The sequence below is a fragment of the Lipotes vexillifer genome, unplaced genomic scaffold (assembly GCF_000442215.2).
Source record: "Lipotes vexillifer unplaced genomic scaffold, Lipotes_vexillifer_v1.1 scaffold251, whole genome shotgun sequence".
In the NCBI taxonomy this organism is placed as follows: domain Eukaryota; kingdom Metazoa; phylum Chordata; class Mammalia; order Artiodactyla; family Lipotidae; genus Lipotes; species Lipotes vexillifer.
The window spans coordinates 655,805-665,618 of record NW_006770868.1 but is presented as its reverse complement, the minus strand read 5'-3'; the positions used below and the strand labels follow the sequence as shown (position 1 = coordinate 665,618).

Genomic DNA, 9,814 nt, shown 5'->3' with positions numbered 1-9,814 from the left:
CACACACACACACACACACACACACACACACACACACACACACACACACACACACACGGTCCTCATCAATCCCAAGGGACGTGCCACATCTTAAGCTAGAAACTGCTTTACAAAGAGCTGCACATGTAGTCCAGAAATAAATTCCACCAGTCTAACTTCAGAGGTCCTTAAGAGCCACAGATACTGAGAAAGAGGCTTGAATGCGAGTGGGGGGTTTTCTGAGCTTGTAAGGAAATCAGAGGTGGTGACGGTGAACAGACATGAAATTCTGAAGGTGCTAAGACTCTTCTATAAAGCTGTAGGTCAAAAATAGATTTACTAAAGCAAAATTCTGAGAGAAATCAGAAAAGCCGTTCCCTCTGGTTGGGGAGGGGGCTGACTGGAGAGGGGCAAGAGGGGACTTCCGGGATGATGGAATGGTCTTGACCAACAAGGTGGTGCTGACATGGGTGCTGACAAATGTCAACACACAGTGAACTGAAAACTTAGTATCTGTGCATTTTATGGCATGTAGATTGCATCTTAACAACAACAAAAAAAATCTAGGTTATTTGGTCTTCATACAATTTTATGGATTATTTCAGCAGTCACCTGAGGAATTTCTCTCCCTAACATATTATTATCAAGAAAAAAGTTACCAAAAGCTAAAACGTAATCCACACAATGAACAATGGCACTAGTAGCAGAATTTTTTAATTAAAATGAGAACATTTCCCGAGAATGTTCTATGTGTCAGGAGCTATTTGAAGCATTTTACTTGCTGAACTTCACTGAACCTCCCAACAAGCCAAGGGAGTAGACATGATTGTCCCTATTTTATAGGTGAGGAAACTGAGGCTCAGGAAAGCTTGTTCCAATTACACAGCTTCTCAGAGAAGTTGCAGCAAGAGCTCAACCGTCTGGCCACCCCGCCCTCATTTTGAACCACTGAGTTCACGGCTGGGTTTGAAATGAGAGGACTCTCAGGGTGGTTGGAGACATTTCAAAATGTACTTTAGCCAAGAACGGGAAATTGATTCTCTACATAAAAATCTAGGGGATTTAGGGGAAATCAGCTACAGTCTCCTAGAAACAGATGCTACCTAATTTGTCTGACCCCAAACTCCCTTCTCGGCAGCCCCTGGAAAGAGAGGAAGAACTTGTACAAGACAAGCATCTCCTCCTGTCTCTGAACCATCACAGGAAACTTCGGCTATAAAAGGGGTCACAAGCTAGTGAGAAACCTCAGGGCTGGGACGTCCCTGGTGGCGCAGTGGTTAAGACTCCGTGCTCCCAATGCAGGGGGCCCAGTTTCAACCCCCGGTCAGGGAACTAGATCCCACACGCGTGCCACACTAAGAGTTCACATGCCACAACTAAGGATCCCATGTGCTGCAACTTACAGGCCGGCAAGCTGCAACTAAGGAGCCTGCCTGCCACAACTAAGACCCAGCACAACTAACTAACTAACTAACTAAATAACTAAATAAACAACCTCAGGACTGCCAGAGGCTGCTGGTAACCCACCTGTCTCCTCTCTACAGTCAGAGTCCCAGGGAAACCAGGTGATTCAGCTGCTTACATTGGAAGTCAGGCCTTCTGGCTTCTCCTGGAAATTCTGAGCGTCATATCAGAGAGGAGACATGGGCTAGGACCGGGGTCAGGCCCTCTTTTAGAAGGGTGGCAGCCCTCCAGGTCATCCCAGCCCCCACGGTTCACCCCACTGCATTTCCTGAGACCCTGGAGTCAGCATCACTGGTGCTAATGTACAGAATACATACTAGGAAGAGAAAAGGGTACAGTACCTACCATCAAGTTGCGTTCAACATTTTGATCCTCGGTCACCAGCCCCAAGAACCAATGTGGCCTCCCCCTGTGGAGGGAGCAACTCTATTCTGAATGGTTTCAAACACCCTGCATGCACGTCTGATCTATGTAGTTTCCTATACCTTTCTAACTTCCGTAGAGGCACACTGAGGTGACTTAAGACAGAGGTCTCTGCACATGAAGATAAAAAACACTTAAAAGAATAAAAGGTGGGCTTCCCTGGTGGCGCAGTGGTTGGGAGTCCGCCTGCCAATGCAGGGGACACGGGTTCGTGACCCAGTCCGGGAGGATCCCACATGCCGCGGAGCGGCTGGGCCCGTGAGCCATGGCTGCTGAGCCTGCGGAGCCTGTGCTCCACAGCGGGAGAGGCCACAGCAGTGAGAGGCCCGCGGGGCGCCAAAAAAAAAAAAAAAAAAAGAATAAAAGGCAACCCCCAGCTCCAAAGATAAACACTAGCTTCGGTGAAGAACCTTCCAGACCTCCATGTATTTACATGCACAAGTGTGCAAAAATACTTCTTGTGGGGGAGAGGGTCATAAAAATGGGAGTATGCTATCCATGTTATCCTGAAACTTACTTTTTTCATGCAAAGAAAATGACGAGTCACACCGTGTCGTGTCCACACCACTGGAGTGACTTCGTCATTCCTGACTCCAGGGCAGCATCTCATAGTTTTGCTGGACCAGCGTTCAGGTAACCACCGATGGACATTTGTTTGCTTCCACTGTCTGAGTAACATACGCCATGCTGGCAAAGAATATCCTCGTACACACACCCCACACACACCCCAGAGCCTTTTCTGATATTCCAAAGCCCAGTCCTTAGAAAAAGAAAACGAGTGTCCGTCTCTGTGGGGCTTCACATCCTCTCCACACCGGAGCATGATCTCAAGCAAGCTCCTTATTCTCCTTTGCCCCATGTTCTTGTTTCTCGAGTGAAGAGTCTTTTTTCTCTACCAGTCTGTTTTGCCTCCAGTCCATGGGAATCTCCAATAACCACTGTGGAAGAATTCGATAGAGCTGGTCTCATTTCCAACCCCACTATTTCTCCTGCATAATTCCGTCTTCTCTGAGTCATACACGTGACTCTTGGTTAACAGAATGAAAAATTTATGCCAAAGATGGCCGAAGTTCCCTCCCCAACACACATGCCAACACCAACGCAAACAAGGTTGTAGGGGTGCTAGTAGGTCTGCACCCCCAAAAAATCGTTCGGACGATGGGTTTATATGACAGGCTGGGCAGATGAAGACCTCGAGGGGAGAGAGCACAGACCAGATATCATGCTTGAGATGGTAAAGGCAGGGAGAGGGGGAGACACCCAGCTGCCTTCTCGAACACCTTGGGATCCAATTGCATTTACATGATACATACTTTACTATAATGTAAGTTAGAGTGTATGTAAAACAGGCACGTGTAAGAAGAGACTGAAAAGAAACAGACCAGAAACACAGACGGGGCATCTCAGGAGGCGGCTGCACAAGTAGGGATTTTTGCTGGGCTGCTTCTCCTTCAAATTTTTCTCCAAAAATAATGAGTCCCGGGCGACTTCCCTGGTGGCCCAGTGGTTAAGAATCCGCCCTTCCAATGCAGGGGACATGGATTCGACCCCTGGTTGGGGAACTAAGATCCCACACGCCGCGGGGCAACTAAGCCCTCGTGCTGCAACTACTGAGCCCGTGCGCTCTGCAGCCTGCACCACAACTAGAGGGAAGCCCACGTGCCGCAACTAGAGAAGCCCGCATGCCGCAATGAAGATCCCGCACGCTGCAACTAAGACCCGATGCAGCCAAATAAATAAATATTTAAAAAAAAAAAAAAGAATGAGTCCCTTTGTAGAGTCCCTTCGTAGTTGATAAAGGAAATGAAAAATGAACAGAGGGCGTTTTGCAGGCAGTAAAGCAGCAAGATCTGGGGTTTGGGGAGAACCCAACAGACAAGATTTGAGAGGTGGGATCTGGTCATCCCACACTCCCAGTCGAGGGTTCCTGAGCCCAGAAGGCACCAATATGAGGTACCAAGGAAAGCCGTACAGCCTCAAGCAGAGCAGAGACTGCAAACCGGCAGCCTGCAGACGGACCACCAAGAGAAGGAAGGGGTGTGCTCACTCCACACAGCGCTTTAACATTTTGTAAATGAGTTAGCAACGTTTGAAAATCAAGGGAAAGAGATGCTGGAAATTAGAAAAAAGTGATTCGGCACTCTGTATATCTTGTAACCTTTTTTCTAAAAAGGAGCGTTGGGGGAGCAGGGAAAAGACAAGATTTTCAAATTTAATGTTGTATGTCAATTATACTTCAATTTTCAAAAATTATGGTAAATGGCAGAAGCCAGTCCAGAAAACATTTATTCATTGTTTGTAAACTTTGGAAGAAGGAAAAAGAAATGAATGACAGTGTTTTGGGGGTGGAACTGGATAAAGGGGAGATTTTTCATGAGGTACCTTTTTACACGTTTCCTGACTCATGTGACTGTATTACCTCTCAAATAACTGTACTTTAAAAACGTAATCAGTAAAACGCAGGGTGATAGATGATATTTTATACACATTGCAGACTAACTTTTCTTAAATAACTGACTTACAGTTTGACTTTATATAGGTATGTAGCAAACCGCTGTGGAACTAAAAACTAAATAAAATTAGGGTATTTCTGGGAAAACCCTGAAGTTTCTACCTCTTGGGCCGGGCAACTCTGGGTCCATGTTTGCAGCTGATGGAACAAAGCAGCATCTTCTGCTTTGACATGGGACACGAGCCCCCCCGCTTCTATCAGTCTGGCCTCTGAGTTAGTGACACTCACTGTGTAAAAGCACACACCCTGATGCAGAAAGGAATGTCTGTTATCCCAACATCCTACCTCACCCACAAATGACTCAGAGCAGAAAAGAACGATTCCCGCATCCCAAAGGCACCTCCATCACCTGTGTGGAAGAAATAACACCCCCCCCCTCCTCTTCCCAGGGCTGGAACTGCTGACACGACCTGTCTGATTAACGTAGCACCAATGGCGTGTGGACCCCGCTCCCGGGGCCCTTGGCATCCACTTCCTCTGCTCCCTAAGTGCCTGTGCACCAAATCCTTACCGTCCAAAAGAATGTGTAATTTTTGTTTCCTTAAGGAGGAAACATCTTTTCTACTTTAACAATCTTCTCCCAATGAAAAATTTAACAAGATTTGTGAACAGAGAATCCAAGTGTTCCTTCTGAGCCCTGCGTAATGAAAAATAATATTTCATAATGTCTCTGGAGGAAAGGAAATGTCAGTTTCACCCTCTCTGTGCCCCAGACGCGTTGGGCTTCTTTCTGTTCTTCCAATACTCTAAGCGTGTGCTGAATGCAGGGCCTTTGCTCTGCTGCTCCCTGAACCTGGGATCCTCCCACCCTCCTACTTTTCTCCCCATCACCTCCTCAAGAGGCCTTTCCCGGCCACCCTGGCTAAGACTGCCCCTCCACATCTCCCACCTTCATCCACTCAACAAATACTAACTGTGCCTGGGATGCCCCATCTGCCCTACGACCTTCACAGCAGTTTCACAACTTGAAACAATTACGCTCAACTGTTTTACTGTCTGTCCCCGCTGAAAGTCAACTCCGCGAGGGCAGGAATTTTTCTACGTTTCAGTCACTGCTGCACCCCCAGTGCCCAGCACCGTGGCTGGCACACAGCAGGTGCTCAATAACCATTTCCCAAAAGGCAGGAAGAAAGAAAAGGCGGCACAAGAAGGATGGAGGGGCGTCGGGTCTGTCACCCTCCATGCACACTGAAGCACAGAATTGTTCCTCTGTCAACCCTGCACGCTGAAAGAGTCTCTACATAATAAACAGAAAACGATTCAAAGAGCACAATGCACACAGTCGGAGGCTTTGCCTTTCTCATGACCGCCGTGTGCCAGAGCCTAGAACCGAGTGATTCATTATAGGCATGCAAAAAAATACTTGCTGAAACAAGGAAAGGCTGAACAGCTGGCAGACGGAAGGAATGAGTATAGCACAGGCATCACTACGGTTGATGCCGGTAGTGGGAGAAACGGAGCCTCACCATGAAAACCTCAGGGGTTCCCAACGTGTTGGCCTGAGGGTGTCCTCTCCCTTGAAAGGCCGAGTCCCACTCCAGGGGCTTCGAGGACAAAGAACCTGTGCTGCCCGACCTCTGATGTTACTGGCCGGACGACCCGACTGACTCACCAGGGGAACCCAGTAGGTGTACAGTGCTCCCAGTCGCATCTCGGGGACGAACTGGGAGCAGGCGAGAAGCAGGAAGTAGAGGTTGAAGAAGTATTTGAACTGGTTAAACAGCACCTGGAAAGGAGAGAGAGGAGAGAGGACACTTGAGGCTGGTCTGACGCAGCTGGGCGGGCTTAGAGGCGGATGAGTGACATTTCAAAACACTCCCCCAGAAGAACAGAACTCACATGGTACCTGCATACACCGTTTACACACCTGTACGTGTTGTATAGGAAAATACACCTGGGTGACGAAAACATAATTTGTCAAAGTAAAGAAGCAAATGATACACGTGGGAATTATAAACACCAGATTCAAGACAGTGGGGACCTCCAGGCAGGGAGGGTATGCTGGAGGCTTCGGCTATAGTTGTGAGATTTTATTTCTTAAACTTTTTTTTTTTTCTTAATTTATGGCTGCGTTGGGTCTTCGTTGCTGTGCACGGGCTTCTCATTGCCGTGGGTTCTCCTGTTGCGGAGCACGGGCTCTAGGGCGCAGGCTCAGTAGTTGTGGCGCACGGGTTTAGCTGCTCCGCGGCCTGTGGGATCTTCCTGGACCAGGGATCGAACCCGTGTCCCCTTCACTGGCAGGCGGATTCTTAACCACTGCGCCACCAGGAAAGTCGGAAACTGTTTTTTTCCTATTTTTTGGCCACGTGACGCGGAGCAGCACGTGGGATCTCAGCTCCCCAACAAGGGATCGAACCCACGCCCCCCCTGCAGTGGAAGTGCAATGTCTTAACCAGTGGACCGCCAGGGAAGTCCCTTCTTAAACTATTTTGTAAGTACAGGAAAGGCCACTCAAAATGTTGCTGAAGAGGTTTTAGTGGGAAATGCTTATGCTGTAAGACTGAATCAAACGAGTGAGATAAATGGATATCTCCATGGCATGATCCTAACGCCGTACAATAACTACGGCACAATTTCATCCCATGTGGCAGGAGGGTTCTGGAAGAGTTTCAACTGCCCCCACGTGCCCTGGAAGTGACACTGATCCCCCTGACTCCTTCTGGACGACGAACAGAAAAGATGTGTCCCTTCAGAGCGCTGTCCGGCCCCTTGCTCTTGCCCTGCCATGGAGACACGGGTGCCCGCGTATTCCAGATAATGTAGCTGTGAGATGGAGGAGAATGGCCTGATCTGCCTCAGAATTTCCATGAATGAGAAATAAACTTTCACTGGACTTCAGATACTGAGCTTGTGGCTTCCCTGGTGGCGCAGTGGTTGAGAGTCCGCCTGCCGATGCAGGGGACACGGGTTCGAGCCCTGGTCCGGGAAGATCCCACATGCCGCGGGGCAACTAAGCCCGTGCGCCACAGCTTCTGAGCCCGCGCTCTATAGCCCGCAAGCCACAAGTACTGAGCCCGCGTGCCACAACTACTGAAGCCCGCGCGTCTAGAGCCCGTGCTCCACAACAAGAGAAGCCACTGCAGTGAGAAGCCCGCGCGCCGCAAGGAAGAGTAGCCCCCGCGCGCAGCAACAAAGACCCAACGCAGCCAAAAATAAATTAAAAAAAGAAAAAAAGTGACTTCAATTAAAAACAAAAACACATTAGCAAACATGTTAACAGAAAGTCTCTCTGGATGATAGTGTTAAAATTTACCTTTAAAAAAAAGGTTCTCTACACTTTTATCTCCCAACTTTCCTGTTCCAAATATGTGTTTCATGATAATGAGGGGTGGGAGGGAATGTAAGCACTGATTTTCTAAAAAAATAAATTTATTTCTCTACTTGTGGTGAGCAGGGGCTACCCTTCGTTGCGGTGTGCAGGCTTCTCATTGCGGTGGCTTCTCTTGTTGCAGAGCACGGGCTCTAGGCGCATGGACTTCAGTAGTTGCGGCACGCAGCCTCAGTAGTTGTGGCGCACGGGCTTAGTTGCTCCACGGCACGTGGGATCTTCCTGGACCAGGGCTCGAACCCGTGTCCCCTGCACCGGCAGGCAGATTCTTAACCACTGTACCACCAGGGAAGTCCTCTCCTGATTTTCTTTTTTTTTTGGAACAAAGTTACGTCCTCAAAATATCTTTTTCACTCTTAGGCCCAACACACCAAATAAATGTGAAGTTATTCTAACCAATCAAGTGGAGTCTCACAGCCTTGCAGACAGAAGGCAGCCCCCTTCCAGGTGCTCAGGACCAGGGAAGATGGATGGCCAGTGGCTGAGGTGACATGGAAAAGACGGGGTGTTCACAAAGTCTGCCACAGGGACTTCAGTCTTCTAAGACTGGTACCACTGCATACATCTGGTTTAGGAAGAAGAAAACGATGTTGCCCCTGCGCGTACATACCCCAGGCAAAAAGGTGAAAAAGTTGTACTTTTGATTGTTGATGACATTTCGAGGGTATCTCTGGTCCCTCTTCTCGGGGTGCCCCAACCAGACCGTGCGGGGCCTGGGCTCCCCTGCACCACAGCATCTCAGCCACTCGCAGCACCTGTGGGAAAGACACGCCCACACTGTCAAGGCCACGCCCACACCCATCCACTCTTCCCAGAATGTCTTTCTCTAAGGCATCTTCACTGGGTCAGAACCACAGCCCCACCTGGGGCTTTCATCCTTCAATGAAAGGGGGAAACACAGCTGAGGCGTCTAAGAAGCTGTGGTCCAAATCAAAGATGCTTTGTCGCCAAGCCCAAATTATTTCAAAAGGTAGGATTCGTTTTTAAAATAAGATTTAAGTTAAAAAAGTAAATACAGAGCAACAAGTAGTGTTATCACTTTGACATTCTGCAGGTGAGAGTGGAAAGCTCAGGACAGCTGAATAAAGCACCCGAGTTTGCCAAGATGTGAGAAACAGCTGAGTCTGGCCTTGAACCAGGTCCATCTTATTCTGAAACCCAGTGTCTTCCCACCCCACATGCTATCAAGGGTGCTGGTCACACCAAGATTACTATACAAAAAGAGAAGGGAAAGAATCTCCTTCCACACTTGGCTCCACGTTTTAGCAACATGCTGGAGGAATATGCCAGGAAGATGATGACTCGGTGCCCCGCGTAACCTGGAGACAGGCCAGCACGCCAGCTGTAGGCAAACTGACTCCCAGGGCCGCCCCCAGAAGGCAGCTCACCAGGCACGCCTGCCCTCAGGTCGCCTGTGTGAAGCCAGGGACACCTGCCCGGCTCTGGCAAAACTCAGCTGCTCTGAGACACACACGCCCACCCTCACTCGTGCCAAAAAACAGCAGCCCATCCTGCAGGATGCGGCTGTAAACAGGCATTTTGAGAATTACGAGCATTCGCTAAGGGTCTTTCGTGGAAAGACCCCAGGCTGAACTGTTCACCTCCCCGCCCCCCACACACAGGCTGGGAGGAAGGAACCCCAGCCCTACCAGCCCTTTGAGATGCTGCCAGCTGAAGGCAACCCATCCAGACGTGGCCATGATGACTTACGTAGTCACTTGTCACCTGCGAACCCACCGTCCCCCCCTCCTCCTACGGGCCAGGCAGGCCCTGCCCAGGTACTGGGGTGCAGAGCTGAGCACCTGGGACTCTAAAGATTAGCAAGCCAGCAAGTTGCCTGCTCAGATGCTCACAATTTCCATGATGAAACACGATGCTGGTTCCCGTAAACTAGTGCTAGGGCTGGGGTGGGGAGGATGGTGGTAGCTCTCACGAGGATGGGTTTCACTTCTAACAACTCATTCGTGTTGGCGAGAGACACATACAGAAACCTTGAGGTGTCCAGCCCCATTTCTGCTCTTGGGTGTGCATCACCCAAGCTGGCCATCCGTGGACGCAAAGCACTGAATGAGGGAAGGAGGGAAGGAGGGAGGGAGGGAGGGAGGGAG

At 49.4% G+C, this 9,814-nt stretch overlaps 1 protein-coding gene across 1 annotated transcript in view; it reads right to left on the bottom strand.

Moving 5' to 3' along the window:
- The window catches only part of ATP9A (ATPase phospholipid transporting 9A), a 134,798-nt gene that overhangs the window by 98,804 nt on the left and 26,180 nt on the right, over positions 1-9,814 (bottom strand). The window contains exons 2-3 of the mRNA XM_007446366.1: positions 8,317-8,461; positions 5,991-6,104 (exon numbers count right to left, since the gene is read on the bottom strand). Of these exons, the coding sequence (XP_007446428.1) occupies positions 5,991-6,104; positions 8,317-8,461 (259 nt within the window). The remainder of the gene's footprint in view (positions 1-5,990; positions 6,105-8,316; positions 8,462-9,814) is intronic.